Genomic DNA, 18,040 nt, shown 5'->3' on the forward strand with positions numbered 1-18,040 from the left:
AGACCCACCAACAAACAAGTGGTAGAGACAGTATTTACGCTGTCACAAAATACCCTATTTATCTTATAAACCAAATTGTCCAATAGCTTTGGCTGTCAGTAGGGTCCATTAACAGAAATCACCCTGTCTCTTTTCTGTGTCTTCTCTAATAGGACTTTAATACTCTCAAAGCTCTCATTCCTTGAGTATTCTTGGGAGGGGTCTGGGGTGCTTTGTGTACTTCTGAGTTTGATTTGCCAGGTTTGTTGGCCACTCCTACTGAGGTGGGCTTCCTCCTCTAGCATACTGTTTGGAGAGAAGGACAGTGTCTTCAGTAATTAATGCTTGCTCCAGCTGGGACTCCGTTCTGCACTAGGCACTGTAGCTACATCCTTGACTCTACCAAGAAATGAGGTCTTTCACTAGAAACTAGGCTTGTCTTGAGGAAATGATACAGTGTACTCAATAATTCTCCCCTTTGATAACCAAGATCTCCTCACTGAGTTGCGTTCATTATTCTTGGCTCTTTCCTTCCCAAAGATAAATTCTTTACACCGCTGTGCACATGAACTTCATTGTGGCCATCCCTCCCATTCGCAAGCTTAAGCCCAGGGGACTTCTGCAGTGGCTTTCAGTAACTTCCACTTCAGTTCAGCACTCTCTCAGAGGAGCAGGGTTAAAGACCATTGATCCAGCTGAGCTCATTAGTAATCCTATATGATTCCTATTATTATCTTAAGAACCTGGAAGCAAATGAGTTTTCATCATATTCCCCCAGGGTGCCTGTAGTTTGATATTTAGGCTGTAATTGAATGTGATACTTGCCTTGCAGACTAGTGCAAACATTTAGAAGTAGCATGATATCATGAGAAGAGTATTATACTAGAAGTCAGATAATCTGAGATATATTCTTTTAAAAAAAAAGTTTATTTGTTTATTTGTTTATTTATTTATTTTGAGAGAGAGAGAGAGAGAGAGAGAGAGAGAGAGAGAGAGAGAATATCCCAAGCAAGGCCCATGCTGTCAGCACAAAGCTCAATTTGGGGTTCTTTCCCACAAACCACGAGATAAGGACCTGAGCCAAAATCAAGAGTTGGAGACTTAACCAACTGAGCCATTCAGGCACCACTGAGATCTATTCTTAGATCTTCCTTACGCTAGCCTTGAAGCATTTATTCCTTCATTCTGCAGCATTTATTGACCCTGTAATATCCTAAACACCCTATAAGCTATTGTGAGTTCAAAAATGAATTACAGGGGCGCCTGGGTGGCGCAGTCGGTTGAGCGTCCGACTTCGGCCAGGTCGCGATCTCGCGGTCCGTGAGTTCGAGCCCCGCGTCAGGCTCTGGGCCGATGGCTCGGAGCCTGGAGCCTGTTTCCGATTCTGTGTCTCCCTCTCTCTCTGCCCCTCCCCCGTTCATGCTCTGTCTCCCTCTGTCCCAAAAATAAATAAACGTTAAAAAAAAAAAATGAATTACATACTTAATGATTCTTTTTTTTTTTTTTTTTTTTTTTTTTAATTTTTTTTTTTTTTTCAACGTTTATTTATTTTTGGGACAGAGAGAGACACAGAGCATGAACGGGGGAGGGGCAGAGAGAGAGGGAGACACAGAATCGGAAACAGGCTCCAGGCTCCGAGCCATCAGCCCAGAGCCTGACGCGGGGCTCGAACTCACGGACCGCGAGATCGTGACCTGGCTGAAGTCGGACGCTTAACCGACTGCGCCACCCAGGCGCCCCATACTTAATGATTCTTAACCCTGCTTATACATTAGACCAGGGATCATCAGATTATGGCCAGCAGGCCAAATCTGATGCAACTTCTGTTTTTGTAAATAATTTTTTTGAAATATCACCAGGCTTACTTATTTACATTGCCTGTGGTTGCTTTCATGCTAGAAAAACAGACTTAAATTTACAACAGAGATCCTGTAAGTCCCAAAGCCTAGAATGTTTACTATCTAGATCTTTACTGAAAAATTTTGCTGATCCCTGCATTAGACTCATCATGGGGAAGATTTAAAAAAGAAATCATTGCCTGTGTTCCACCACAGATAGTTAAATAAGATTTGGAGTGGGGGTTTGGGAGTTAGCCCAAGAACCGATGTTTTTAAAAAAGTATCCCAGATGAATATAATGTGCAGCTAGAGTTAAGAGACACAACTAGATGATCTCTACCCTGGAGGAGTATATAAGACTGACTGGCGAGAAGAAGCTTATAAAACTTAATAAAGTCACAATGGATGAATCTGCAATGGAAACACAAAGTTCCAAGAGAGCGCTGCATAGGGAGAATTTTACTTTATTAGGGAAGTTTTCACAGAGAGACGTTTAAACAGATTCTTGAAAAATAATCCACTGGTGGCCAAGATCCACTAAGGGTGGTGATAGGCAAAGAAGGAATAGAGAGAACAGCATGTATAGAGGCAGGTAGATATGAGAGAGCATGGTCCATTTGAGGAATGATCAGAAGTTCTTTGTGGCCAGAACAATGAGAGGGAAGAAGGGAGTGGGTCATAATCTATAAAACTGAAAAAGTAAGGGCCAGAACTGAAAGAGATTTTTATGCTAAGAAGTTTGTAATTTATTGTGTTAACTTTCATTTAGTAGTTTAGTGGAAAAATTGAGTCTTTCTAGGCTTCCATTTTCCCATCTGTAGAATAAGCAGTTAGCTTAGATGATTGCCAAGATCCCTTTACCTCTAAAATATAACTTTCTGAGATTTCATCAGTTACTTCTTTTGATACTCTCAGGACTGGGTTATATGGATACCATGACTTACGGAGTAGTCAGTCACCAGACTATCTCCTATAATTGATCCATTTCTCTTAATAGTAGAAATGAGAGCATTGCTACTTTGGGGATGCCTGAAACAATGCATTAAGGCCCTTCATAAAGAGTATTTCATAATGACAAGATATTTGTGAAATAGTTTATGTTCCATGCAGAGAGGTGCTATAAAATGGGGACAGTCTTGGGGCGCCTGGGTGGCGCAGTCGGTTAAGCGTCCGACTTCAGCCAGGTCACGATCTCGCGGTCTGTGAGTTCGAGCCCCGCGTCGGGCTCTGGGCTGATGGCTCGGAGCCTGGAGCCTGTTTCCGATTCTGTGTCTCCCTCTCTCTCTGCCCCTCCCCCGTTCATGCTCTGTCTCTCTCTGTCCCAAAAATAAATAAACGTTGAAAAAAAAAAAAATTTTTAAAATGGGGACAGTCTTATTGTAAAATTCACATTCTTCCCAGTGCCTGTTATGACTTACCATGTCTTTACACTCAAAACTTGGTGTGTGAATTTCTATGGAAGTTCTTCAATATGATATCTTACTACTATTTTACAGTTTTTCATTTATATCAGGTCTCTACATTGTAATTTCATCTCTATTCAGACACTGGGATAGCTATATCTCTACTTCTGTCTCTAATAACCTATATGGTATTGGTTTCTTGTCTTTAAGTTATTCAAGTTCTGGTGTATGTAAACATTTTATTTACCTCTTACGGCCTCCCCAAATACACAGAATAGCCAGTAAATCAAAAAATAATATATGGTATACTCAGCGTTTGAAGATTCCGAGACTCCAAGGTAGCAAACTTGTACTTTCTGATTCATTTTATCAGAGGTAGATGATTGTGCTGAAATTTTCTAACTATATTTAGAATGTTGCAAGTTGAAATATATAGACATGTTTGAAATTCCAGCAAGACCTATCAGAAAAAAATGTTTACAGTTTCTGTCATTTGAACATCAAGCATTCTTATTAAAGGAGATGTTTTGAATACTTTTAAAAAATGCTTTTCTTTTTTTTTTTTTTTTTTTTTTTAGTTATGAAGCATTTTATTTTTTTATTTTTTTTTTTTTTTATATATGAAATTTATTGTCAAATTGGTTTCCATACAACACCCAGTGCTCATCCCAAAAGGTGCCCTCCTCAGTACCCATCACCCACCCTCTCCTCCCTCCCACCCCCCATCAACCCTTAGTTTGTTCTCAGTTCTCAACAGTCTCTTATGCTTTGGCTCTCTCCCACTCTAACCTCTTTTTTTTTTTTTTTTTTGTTCCCCTCCCCCATGGGTTTCTCTTAAGTTTCTCAGGATCCACATAAGAGTGAAACCATATGGTATCTGTCTTTCTCTGTATGGCTTATTTCACTTAGCATCACACTCTCCAGTTCCATCCACGTTGCTACAAAAGGCCATATTTCATTTTTTCTCATTGCCACGTAGTACTCCATTGTGTATATAAACCACAATTTCTTTATCCATTCATCAGTTGATGGACATTTAGGCTCTTTCCATAATTTGGCTATTGTTGAGAGTGCTGCTATGAAAAATGCTTTTCAACTGGAAACTATTGCCTTCTCCAAGAAAATTATAGAGAAACTCTAGAATATTGGCCACTGTTGACCTCTTTGCCCTACTTCTTCTTCACAGACATTGATGAGTGTGCTGAAGGGCGCCATTACTGCCGTGAGAATACAATGTGTGTTAACACCCCGGGTTCTTTCATGTGCATCTGCAAAACTGGATACATCAGAATTGATGATTATTCGTGTACAGGTAAACAGCAGCTATTTGTGAAATAAAATCTTCCTATTCCTTAAGTTTACTTTTAAAGGTTCCTTTTAACTCTAATTTTTTGGAAAAGGATGCCATAAATACTCCCTTACAACAAAACAAGTCATAAGGAAAAGCATATCTCCTTGATTTGGTAGTTAATTTTCAACCTGTTCTAAGGAAAGGAATACCTGCTTGCCCTGGGTAAGTTTTATACTCCCTGTTAGGAGAGTAAAGAAACACTAGAGAACCAAATTAACATTATGCTAATTTTAAATGTAAACAGTTTTATGCTCAAAACGTACGTGAATCCAATGGCAAATCCGAGAAAGAACCCTTAAAAATTTCCTTTATATGGCAGTAGATTTTTGCATAGAGGAAGGATAACATAAATAATGCGGTCTTTTCAGAAATAGATTCTTGCAGTGCTAGAAAATGGGAATATTAAAGAGAATCGAGTTCCTTCATGTCTCTGGGAAATGCAGCTGAGCACATCAAAGAAGTTTTGCTTTTGTTTGTTTTATGAACTGTCACTCCCGTCAGTACCATCCAGAGTCCTGTTCATGGATATCTTGAGTGTAGTCATGTCTAAAGTTGGTCCTGGGACAAAACAGCCTATTCACTTCGTATTCTATGAGTTCCTACCTGTAGAATATGAAAGAAAATGGTGCTAGAAGAGTAGCTTGAAGACTATGGGGTTTGAGGAATTGTGGGTGTGAAACAGATATTTCTTTGGATTTCTTTTTTTTTTAAATAGAAGAATCTTAAATAAATTTTAGAAAAAATGTGTGGAATCATAATGTTGGGGAGTACTTAAAATATTAATCTTGTAACTTTTTATTGTACCTGTCACTTTCTACTCCATCTCCAACTTTATCGTTTTTGTCTAATGGATGTACAAATAATACTTAAAGGTTTCCAGGGAAAGAGACCGCATAACACGCTAGTAAAACTATGAATCTATAATACAAGTGTCATCTTATGCCTCTGTGTTATTGTACACTCTTCTAAGTTTTCATTATAGTGACCATAATGTGTACTATTTGATATCTTGTTTATCAAGATAGAGGTCTTTCCACTAAATTCAAATATAATATTTATGTAAAAACAAAATATTGCATGTAAAGAACAATGAGAAGTGGCCTCCCAATCTATAGAGAATAACCAAAGATATTTTGAAGGTAGAATTCACATAGAGTTGCTGATTGATTTGCAAATTCTCGCTTTTTTGTCACTTATTCTAAATATTTCCACATTGTGGGACTAATTCTGCACGTTTTCATTAGACAAAATTTAATCACACCGAGTGGCAGAGTTTCTTGAAGTACTACGGAGATCTTTGTCAACATAAAAAATATAAATAACAAATCTCAATAAATATATGGAGAATAAAATACAGTTTGCTGTATTGTTGGTAATATCAGTAAGTCTGAGTTCCAATGTAATTGTTAACAACAACAACAAAAGTCTTAGTGAAACTACTGCATCTCAGAGTATTTCAAGATGTGCTCATAAAAAAAAAATGGAGAGCTAGCAGTTTTCAAGGAGTCTGCTGATTCTGTGGCATGAAAGACTTAAAAGCTTTGTACGTTTTTATACTTCCTAGTGATTCTTTTTGTTTTTCTTACATTCTTAAAAAGTGTTCAAGACTGTAAGTAAGAATACATGACACATAATTTGGCCTCCTGTTGAATGAGGAGTGTTTCTTCAGGGCAGAGTATTTTCAAGAGCTTCGTTTCCATTGCAAGCCTGTCTGTTGGCTGTAAATCCAAGGAATCGTTGAGCTGTCTTGCCTTACAGAGAATCTCTTGCTCTGGCTTTACCTCTTGTAGTGTATTTTCCTTCCAAATAAAATCCCGCAAATTACTATTTGTTTTTGACTACTTAGGGAGAATTTTCCATTAAGATTCCAAAGTATCTAACGATATAAATAAAGTATCCCATTGTAGGAATGCCAATGAAGGCCAAGATCATTTTAAGAAAAGCTGTTCAGGCCATGATTTTTGTGCCTAAAGAACCAGAGCCAAGAATTTCAAGATCTGGCAGGTGATGGAATGTATTTCCTTAATGATGCATTAGCATTTCCAGCTAGCACCAGTATTTCTATGCTTCCACTTAAAGAAAGATTTCTTGCCCTTAAATTTTCTATGTATTATGGGCAGGCCTACAAATTGGAGAATTTAGATCCATACATAAAAGTTGGATTTCCTAGGGATCATGAGTGGATTTTATTTTATAGTCCAAAGTCAGGCGATCTTTGGCAAAACTTTTTATGTTAGACCATGCAGAGTCAGCACATAGTCAGCCTTCCTGTAAAGGAAATGAATGTTTAAATTCTCCCTCTTTGAATCTGTCCCTCCACACTTAGCTTTAGCAGCTATACAAAAGGCTCTAAGAAATGACTCCTCTGCTGGAGGCTTGCCTTGCAACTGAAGGTATCTAGGCTGTACCTTTTCAAGAGCTCCTGTAAGACCAGAGTATGACTTTGTTCTGTTGAAGATTGGGATTTATTTTCCATGAATTTAGATACAGACATCCACATACTTGCAGTATAAATGCAAGCCTTCCAGAATAAATGTCAAGACACCATCACAAAGCCATTCTCTGACATTTGTGGCTGAGCTCCTGGAGTTCTGAATCTGTTTTGCTTCTGTATGCTTGCCCCTCCTCCCTGTTGCAGAGCTCCCCCCTCCCTCGCCATAAGATAACTGACATTCTCATCACTGAACCCAGCAGACTCTCAGAATTGCTTCCCCATCTGAAAATTAATCATTCTAATTTAAAGAAGAATCCAAGAGCGATACATGTTACTTTATAGCCAGGAGCTTTGATCAATAAAAGAAGCCTTTTTTGCTTTTATAACCCTGTCACTCTCACATGGAAATTATGTATGCTACAGAGGAATTACCTTACATAGTTGGTAGAATTACATAGTTTATTTTTTTCTTTCAGTTTCAGATAATTTGAGTTATATCTTCCCCATAATTATAAAATTTGGGAGAGGGGGGCACCTGGATGGCTCAGTCAGCTGAGTATCCAACTTTGGCTTGGGTCATAATCTCACAGTTTGTGAGTTTGAGTCCCACATCCCACTCACTGCTGTCAGCAGGTAGCCCGCTTTGGATCCTCTGTCCCCCTCTCTCTCTGCCCCTCCCCCACTCGTTCTCTCTCTCTCTCTCTCTCTCTCTCTCTCAAAAATAAATAAAACATTAAAAAATACATAAAATAAAATAAAATTTGGGAGATGGAAAATTCTTAAAGGTAATCTAGTCCAATCTCTTAACTTTAACATGTGGGAAAACTGAAGCTCAAAGAGATGAATTGCCTTATCCATGGTCATACAGTTAGTGAGAGGCAAAAGGGGGGCCAGAAGATAAGCCTCCTTATTAGTTCTCATATTATGCACCATTTGTTAAATTTGCAGCCATATAAAAAATAAATAACGGGAAAGATTCATATTTTATGTAGAAATACATTATTAGTTTATTTTTTATTTTTTATTAAAATTTTTTTTAATGTTTATTTATTTTTGAGAGAGAGAGAGAGACAGACAGACAGACAGCATGAACAGAGAAGGGGCAGAGAGAGAGGGGACACAGAATCTGAAGCAGTCTCCAGGTTCTGGGCTGTCAACACAGAGCCCGATGTGAGGCTCAAACTCATGAACTGTGAGATCATGACTTGAGCCAAAGTCCGATGCTTAACTAACTGAGCCACCCAGGTGCCCCTACGTTATTTAGTTTATAATATTCAGTATTTAAACTGCCTTTCTTATAGATAGTTTCAGTTCATTAGCTTTGATTCCAAGAGGAAATTGTCCCTTCAGAATAATTCTGAACCAGAAGTCAGTAGAAGAAATATAAATCAGCATTTTCTGGGCCTCTGACTCTATTATACAGTTGTGCTAATCATTCAGTTGCAGAAATGCTGTAGCAGTTTAAGCTCTTCTAAAGTCTTTAATATATTTGTCCTTCCAGAGAGGGTGCTATTTATTTATTTTTCTGATTAATGCTTCCTAATCTCTTTCCTTCTCACATCTTTTCCTATTCTCATAGAGGAAAGAATGGGAATACCTACAAGCAAAGAAGGAAAATGAAAAAGAAGGAAAGAAAGAGGGAAGGAGGGGAGGGAGAAGGAAGGGAGGGAGGGATGGAGAGAAAAGACAAAGGGAAGGGGAGACAAGGGAAGGAAAAGGGTTTGATTCACCTGAGCCAAGATGTTAGAAGCCCACTTGCCAGTATCTCTGATTGCAAAAATAACTTAATTTTTATGCATAACAAAGTTTCTTCGTTACTGATGTGGACTAATGGCTTTCTTGGTTCATTCTTATAAGCATTAGTTGAATTGGGCAAATCTTTTTGAGTTTTACTGGACATCCCTTCCTGGAACTGGTCTTGTGTAATGGGCAAAGAGTAAAATATCTCTGGAAACAAAGATGGGATCCAAGAACTGTCGAATTATCAAACGACAAACATTCTGAGAAGGCATTCATTTCACAGCTTCCTGCTGCATCTCTCTGCTCTGATAATTGCAATTAAAAAATGGAATTCTGATTCTTTTTTTGTGTTGAGGAGCTTGTAATCCTCCCACTGTTATGCAATGCTTTAGAGTGGGAACAGGAAATTGGGAAAAGTAGAAGCTAATGAAAAGTTTTGCCATGTTAGAGAGAAAATGATCCTTTAGGGCAGTGGATATCCAATGAGGGCAGTTTTGCCCTCCTACCTGCCAGAGGTCGTTTAACAATGTCTGGAGACATTTTGGTTATCACAGCTGTGGGGAAGGGGGTTGCTACTAGTGGCTAGTGGATAGAGGTCAGGGATACTGCTAAACGTACTGTAATGTTATTATTAGGCTAGCTATCCTCTTGAGGAAATGTCTTATTTTCCTAGAATCCTTTCAGCTGGGAGCTTTTCTCTGGTTATTTTCCAACTGGGTCATTAATCTTTATCTACTACAAGACAGCTCCCCATAACAAAGAATTATATGACCCAAATAGTGACAAGGGTGAGAAATCCTGCTTTAGGGTCACCCAATCGAAATTGTAAAATGTACACTTAAAAAAACTTTTATTTTAGGGGCACCTGGGTTGCTCAGTTGGTTAAGTGTCCGGCTTTGGCTCAGGTCATGATATCACCGTTCATGAGTTCGAGCCCGCATCAGGCTCTGTGCTGATGGCTCAGAGCCTGGAGCTTGATTTGGATTCTGTGTCTCCCTCTCTGCCCCTCCCCTGCTCATGCTCTGTCTCTCTCTGTGTCTCAAAAATAAATAAACATTGAAAAAAAAATAAAATTTTTTAAATTTTACTTATTTTTATTTTTTTTAAATGTTTGTTTATTTTGAGAGAGAGCAAGCAGAGGAGAGAGGCAGAGAGAGAGGGAGAGAGAGAATCCCAAGCAGGCACAGACTCTGTGCTGCCAGTGCAGAGCCTGACTCGGGACTCAATCTCATGAACTGGGAGATCATGGCCTAAGCTGATATCAAGAATCACTTCAGGGTGCCTGGGTGGCTCAGTCAGCTAAGTGTCTGACTTCAGCTCAGGTCATGATCTCACAGTCTGTGAATTCGAGCCCCGCGTTGGGCTCTGTGCTGACAGCTCAGAGCCTGGGGCCCGCTTCGGATTCTGTGTCTCCCCCTCTTTCTGCCCCTCCCCTGCTCACGTTCTGTGTCTCCCTGTCTGTCAATAATAAATAAACATTAAAAAAATTTTGCTTTAAAGTCACTTAACCAACTGAACAACTCAGGTGCCCCTGTACACTTGTTTTTTTAAACTTTCCCTTTTCCTCTTCAAGTTTCCTTCAGGCCCTGCATTCCTGTATTCCTTCTCTCACTTTTTATGGTGTCCCATGGCCTTTTATTGGCCTTTGGCCTTCTCAGTAAGGACCCCTGACCCCCATTCCAACCTCTTTCTCTTATCAGAAACCTCTCCTTAGATGAGCCTAGGAGAATGATTCTCCAATGATAAAATTGCAGGCCTCAGCAGAGGGGACTGAAGGGATTTCTTAGGGCCCCTCAAATTACACTCTCCTGATGCATCCTCCATATGGTTTCTTCTGACCCTGGCTGCTTCTGTTACTCCAGGATCTTCTAATACTGGCTTTGGTCCATATCGCATATCACAGCACATCCAGAAAGTGTCCAAGCACAAGGGGTTTTACTAGACACTTCATTTTTGTTGTTACACAAAGAACCTCTTCTGGTATTCCCCAAAGGATTTTACTTCTGAAAGTCCTTAACCTTTATAGCATTAAATACTTCCAGTGCTTACATTTTATGATCTTATTGTGGCAGTTACTTCTTTTTCTCTAACATGGTCAATACTGATTTTTTTTTTTTAAATCATTACTACCATCTTGTTTGTCAGGCTTGTGTAGTTGGGTGATTATGGAGAAAGAGTCATGAATTTTATGATGATATTAAGTTTTCTTCATTTGTCTTTTTTACTGTTGGTGTCCTAGCATTTTAAAGAGTCTTGGATACTATTGTCATGCACAGAAGGTTACAGAGAAGGATTTACTACTGTTCAGCTGAGCAAAGATTTTAATTCCATTGTAACTCATGCATGCCCCTTCCTCAAATAGCTGTCCTGTGCATGTGCACGTGTGTGTGTTTCTTTAAAGTTTCCTAGCAAGCAATGCTAGAAAAGGTACTTTGCTTTAAGTTTTTAAAGAGTTGATATTGGAAAGACATCAATAACATTATTATTTTTTATTCTGCATTCCTCCAAAAAGAACTTAAACTAAAGCTGGTAATTTATTGTATGAATGGACAATAACTTCATTATCAGCTATTTAAAAATAGCGCTTGATGGATTTATCAAAATCAAAAGTACAGAACAAGACATGATTCTCTCTGTGTGTATTACAATAATTACTGGTATATAAATAGTAAAGGAATAAGATAGTGTGGACAATGGCAGCAGAGAGGATGGGGAATCAGAGAAGCACAAATTGGAGAGAACAATGATAAAGAACAGGAAGTGAAAATACGCATATCAGCATTCACAAAAGAAATTCTAAACAAACAAGGTTATTTTTGTTGTAAAACGCCTTGGCTCTTTATCTTTTGTAAAATGCCTAGCACACAATAAACTTTTAATAAATGTTAGCTACCATCATTGTTGTTACAATTATGATTAGACAAGCCATCCTCTTGAGGAAATGTCTCATTTCCCTGGGACCTTTTCAACTGGACACTTTTCTCTGGTTACTTTTCAACTGAATTATTATTTTTCATAAAATACATAGTTTTGCCGGAGCAGTGCATTCAGTTTTCCTGTTTGTTCAACTCTACTTATTATGTAACGGTGAATAGGGCCTTACAAAAAGAAAGAGAAGCCTTGATGTAACTGAATGGCACTTTCTCTGGAAGTTGGAACACTCCTTCAGCAGGTTGATCTGTTGTACTTCCCAGGAGAGGGACTTTCCATTGTTCCTGTGAGTGACTATTAGATTGGGGTGCTCTGGGGCTGCATGGGTGCATCCAGGGCCCTATGAGGACACTAATCTGCCCAGAGTAGGGAATACGACCCCTAAATAATTAGTGAGTCTGCTCAGTCTCAAGCACAGCAGATTTTATGAGCTCGGCTGCTTCTATGTGGATTTCTTTTCTAAAGAATAACAATCAGCAATCCGACAATCCTACCATCTGGCCACTAGCTGCCATGACTGTTGGGAAGGACTTCTGTATTTTTATGAACAACCACTCTAAATTTTCTCTTCCTGGAATCACAATGCAGAATATGATAAAATTGTATATTTCATAAAATGTGAAAAATCAGACAACTTTTGGTTTTACAATTTAAAATATGTCCCCCCATGTTAAAAGATACCTTATGCATTTCATGTGGCTCACTGTATATGATTACACTGTGTCATTATTATTGAGAAATTTGAAAATATAAACACGATCACAAGAGCAAATGAAAATACCAAGCCCTAGGACTCAAAGAATTAATAGTGAAAAGCAGTTTAAACAAATGTAATCACAAAAACATTTCTAGAAGAATGTGCAGTGTGGTTACCAGGAAGGGTTAATGTTTGGAAAACTTCAGGCCACGTTTAGAAAACTTGTAGAGAACAGAAGTGAATCATGTCTGTTCAGTTTAGTGAGGAGGCCAAGGCAATGTGCTTATCTCTTTTCTGAAACACATATGTGCATGCATACAATTAGCAGTCAGCTCAAAATGGAACAGGCTCAAAGGCTCAGGGAGCTGAATTGCCTTTTTAAAGATGAAAAGCTTGGAAAGGAGTCTGTGCTATCTGAATCTGTCAGTGAGTGGGGGTAGCATACCAGCTCCAATGTAGCAGTTTCCAAGCTTGTCAGAGTCTTTATGCAGCATCTCAGTGCAGCCATCGTGTCCATGTATGACCTCCAGCCTGGCTATGGTTTCATCATCAGAGCATTCAGTGGTGTGCATCTACACGAGCTTCCCTCTGTGCAAGCTCACCGAAGCGCTGAGATGATGGGAGCTGCCTCATTAGCCAGCCTCACCTGCTTTCCCTTGGTTAGTCGGTAAACCCTAATTCACCTTGGTCCCAAATAGATGTATTATTTGAGTTTTATTTTGAGATTTCCTATGAAAAGCACAGAGTCAAAAACTCACATAGGGGAATAAAAAGATTATATATGCCAAGAGTGTAATGATAGCAGTGTCTTAGCAACAGGCACCTGTGGGGGACAGTATTCTCGGAGTTGAAGTTCAACAGATGCCTTTCATTTCCTTCTTTGATTGTTGGCTTTGACATGTTACCTGGTATGAAAATTCAACTTTCCTTCTGCCTCCTCACTGTTTGAGTGCTCCATGAAAGAGAGTTCACCTTCTGGTTCTGTTGCCAATATAATGTTGTACTGGGTGTGTAATCTCCTGATGGCATTGCTCTGTTTTGAAGCTCTCCTTTACTCCCCGGGCCAGGAGGCTTCTGCACTGTCATACTCAGTCATGCCTTGGGCTCTAACAGGGGAGTTTCTTCTCTCAAAGCCAAAGCCTTGTCTCTCTGTGTGCTTCTGCTAGAGTGAGACAGAGCCACACTGAGTGGTTGGACAGTACTCTCATGGTCTGTGGCCACATATTTTAGTATTGGTATTTTCTTCATAAAACTTCTGATACCATATACACAGATAACTTTTTCTCAAAGTTCTTTTATCAAAGGGAAAAACATTGTACTAGTTTTTGACTGCTGCATAACAAATAACCCCAAAATTTGGCAGCTTAAAATAATACACATTTATTGTCTCACACTGTCTGTGGGTTGGGAATCTGGACATGGAATATCTCCTCTGCTGTTATGGTCCTCCACTTTAGGGCCTCTCATAAGGCTGGCATCCAGGTGTCCATCGGGGCTGGGGAAGGATTGTTTTCCAAGATCACCTGTGTGATTGGAAGAATCAATTCCTTACTGGCTGTTGACTTTAGGTCAAGGAGCCCTCAGCTCCTTACCACATAAGCCTTTCCAACATAGCAATGTGCTTCACCAAAGCCAGTAAGTGACCTCCTATTATTTTTGCTGTTGTAAATTGGTTATAAGCAAATCACTAGGTACAGCCCATACTAAAGGGAAGGGATGGCAGAAAGGCACGAATATCAGGAGGTAGAGATGACTGGAGGCCATCCTAAAGGCTTCCTGGTACAGACATTGAATATTATAGTTGACTAACCCACTTCAGCCGAAGACTGATAAGAGCACCAGGTTGAGAATAAGGGTATAGAGAGAGGACTAAAAATGTGTTGTGTAACAACTTGTGTGTAAGGTATTGTGAAAAACTCATGAGATGTCACACATTCCTTTCAGTTTTCTTTATACCCAAACTTTGATATGGGTGCATGGTTAGGTTATTGTCCAATCTAATAGATTGGAGATAGTAAAAATAAATCTTTACAGTACATTGTGGTACACTCTGTAACAAAGAAATGTGCAGAGAGCTGGGGGAGCCCAGAAGAGGCAGTGAATAATCTGGCTTAAGCCTGGATACAGGCAGACATCACCATGTGACATTTAAATTGAGTTTTTTTTAAGGATGAACAGACATTTCAGGAGAGGAAGAAATGAGAGACAACACTTCAGGACAAAGAGGAGTAGGCACAAAAGTATAGGTTGTTGTAAAATAGCAAGTTCAGTGTGAATGGAATTGTAAGAGATAAAGCCAGAAAATCCTGTAGAAAATTCTAAGACATGTTTTACAGTTTCTGAAATATTTCAGTCTGTACACATTCTAATTGAGATGTATGTTGAAGAGTCAGTGCTTTCTTTTTTCTTTTATGTTATTTTTCCTTGTGTGCCCCAAAGTTGCTTATTAAGTCAATCTGACAATCAGTGCAGACCTAGAATCAAGGTGATATGGTATTTTCTTTCAAAGAAGGCAGAATGCTTTGTTGGTGTTTCTGGAACTCCATGAAAGTACATTTTCAGTGTGGTCTAATAACTGATTTTAGAATTTTTCTAGAACAAAATCATAACCATTAGGTTGCTACCTGAAGCGTTTTTATAAAATAGATTTGCATGCACATGTCCATTAGATGTTGTGAAATCCAACAACAAAAACAAGACAGGAAGTGGCTAAGAGGTCCACAGGGCCTCGCCCTTTAGTTGATACAAGTCAAATCATCATCTCTTTAGCCTCCTCTTCTCCATGAACATTTTGTTGCAGTTGAGCTTAAAGATGCTAGCTCATTCAGGCTTCTTAGATTTGAGTCCTTGTTCTGCTGCCTACCAGCTGTGATCCTGAACAACTTGTCTAACCTCTTAACCTCAGTTTCTTCATCCTTAAAGTAGGATGATATTACATACCTTGTCTGTTGTTTTTGGAATTCAATGAGATGAAGTATGCAAATTAATCAACATGACAGCTGGAAGGGAGTAAGCAGTTATAAGTGGTAGTTATGTTCTTATTTGTGGTGAGCAGAATGATGGCCTCCGAAGATGTCCTCATCCTAATCCCTAGAACCTGTAAATATGTTACTTCACATGGCAAAAGGGGCTTTGCAGACCTAATTAAGGTTAAAGACCTTGAAATGAGGGGATTGCCCTGTATTATACAGTGGGTTCAATCTAATCACATGAGTCCTTACAAAAGAACTTTCCTGACTGTTGTCAGAGGAAGATGTGACTATGGAAGAACGGTCAGAGAGCTACAACATTCCTGGCTTTGAAGATGGAGAGGGGATCATGGATGGGGACAGCCTCTAGAGAAACAGGCTCTAGAGGCTGGAAAACCAGGAAAACAGAGCCTCCAGAAAGGCATGCAGCCCTGTAGACATCTTGACTTTAGCCTTATAGACCAATGGCAGACCTCTGGCCTACAGAGGTATAATGAATTTATGTTGTTTCAAGCCACTGAGTTTAGAGTAATTTGTTATGAGAACCAAAGAAAACTAATGCATTATGATTATTATTAGCTAACTCTGTTGAATGTTCCAAAACTATATTTAAAAATGATTCCCAGTTCCCTTCTCTTTCCCAGTTGTTGAGGAGCAATAATTCAATTCTAATAATCCTAGAGTAAGTCTGGTGTTTGCGAGGAAATGAAGTCTGTTAAGAAGGGGGGACCTCGTTCATATTTATGCCCACATTCCTCACTTTAATGATTGGGTCACTTTTTTCATATTTGTTTTTGGCGTAAAAGTAAAGGATGCTCAGGGGAGCCTGGGTGACTCAGTCGGTAAAGCATCCGACTCTTGATTTTGGCTCAGGTCATGATCTCACAGTTTGTGGAATTGAGCCCCGCGTTGGGCTCTGCACTGACAGTGTGGAGCCTGCTTGGAATCTCTCTCTTGCTCTCTCTCTGTCCCTCCCCTGGTTGCTCTCTTTCTCTTTCTCTCTCAAAATAAATAAACTTAGAAAAAAGGTAAAAGATGCTCATTATTTTAAAAACATTTTCCTTGTCTGCGTCTAACAAACACACACATAAACACACAAAATTATTCAGAAATAGACTATACATTTACCCCAAACATAGTAAATTGAATGATGATATAGTGTATTTCTCATCTGCCTCCTTTTTAAAAGATTCTGAACTTAATGATGTGAAGGAAGTTGGCAGACAATAATTTTCAAAACACTATTTTAAAAATTCATTTGTAGACTTACATGATTTTCAGAGGATTGCTGCTGCCATAGACCCTCTGGATGGAATGTAGGGTTGTTGAGAATGACCTTTAAATTTGGGAAGGTTCCATGCCAGCAAGACTATATCTGAGTCACAGATTAGTGACCTATGGGCCACCATTAGCTTTCAGGGACAATATAGTTGGCTTTTGGGACTTTTTAATTGTTCTACATTTAATCAGTCAAGGGATTTCATTATGAAAACCTGGATTTCCAGCCAGATTTCCAGATTGCTCCCCATTAATTCTGGATCTGTATCACTGCAGCTGATTAGTAGCAGCCCTTAAGGTCTGTCCAGTTCACCACACTACTTGTCTTCTAGTCACTGAGACTCAGCAGTTCGAGGAAGAAAACTAATGTTTGAATACCAGAATTCTTACAGCCAGTCTGCCTCATCCATTTACTTTGTCTGTCGGACTCATGAATTAGAGTATTTTTAGTTTGCAACCTATGATTGATAGTATTAAAGTGAACATAAATATGGTCATCTTAAGCCATGGATATTTTAATATAGAAATAATGTCAAAGGTTTGGCTTCTTTATGAGTCATGACCCTACTAAATCTGTAAGTAACATTGATATAAACCCCAGAAGAACCATCAGACACTTCAATAAATTTGGAACTCATCTGTATTGGTTTTCCTTGTGAAATTAAATTATAGTAAATTTAAAGAGTAATGCCACAAGGAGAACTTTTATGCCATTACGGCGTAGTGTCAGATACTTGGCCAGTTTTTATTTTTTTTTTTTTTTTGACAGAAAAGTATATTTTTTTATTTTCTTTCTTTTTTTTTTTTTTTTTTTTTTTATTTATATATGAAATTTATTGTCAAATTGGTTTCCATACAACACCCAGTGCTCATCCCAAAAGGTGCCCTCCTCAGTACCCATCACCCACCCTCTCCTCCCTCCCACCCCCCATCAACCCTTAGTTTGTTCTCAGTTCTCAACAGTCTCTTATGCTTTGGCTCTCTCCCACTCTAACCTCTTTTTTTTTTTTTTTTTTTTTTGTTCCCCTCCCCCATGGGTTTCTCTTAAGTTTCTCAGGATCCACATAAGAGTGAAACCATATGGTATCTGTCTTTCTCTGTATGGCTTATTTCACTTAGCATCACACTCTCCAGTTCCATCCACGTTGCTACAAAAGGCCATATTTCATTTTTTCTCATTGCCACGTAGTACTCCATTGTGTATATAAACCACAATTTCTTTATCCATTCATCAGTTGATGGACATTTAGGCTCTTTCCATAATTTGGCTATTGTTGAGAGTGCTGCTATGAACATTGGGGTACAATCACCTCACGCCAGTCAGAGTGGCCAGTTTTTAAAAACTCCTCTAAAATTTTAGTTTATTGTAAAGTTTATAGCAGAACAAATTATTTTGACCAAAAACATATATAATTTGTTG

The 18,040-nt window shown here is 38.9% G+C and overlaps 1 protein-coding gene across 4 annotated transcripts in view; it reads left to right on the forward strand.

Annotated features, from left to right (window-relative positions):
• NELL2 (neural EGFL like 2) overlaps positions 1-18,040 on the forward strand; it is a 400,719-nt gene that overhangs the window by 248,642 nt on the left and 134,037 nt on the right. For all 4 annotated transcript variants that reach the window (XM_086713602.1, XM_025930858.2, XM_086713604.1 and 1 more), the window contains one exon: positions 4,407-4,532. In XM_086713602.1, coding sequence (XP_086569728.1) covers positions 4,407-4,532 — 126 coding nt within the window. The remainder of the gene's footprint in view (positions 1-4,406; positions 4,533-18,040) is intronic.

This window comes from Puma concolor, chromosome B4 (genome assembly GCF_028749965.1).
Source record: "Puma concolor isolate L17-30 chromosome B4, mPumCon1.1.hap2, whole genome shotgun sequence".
NCBI lineage: Eukaryota > Metazoa > Chordata > Mammalia > Carnivora > Felidae > Puma > Puma concolor.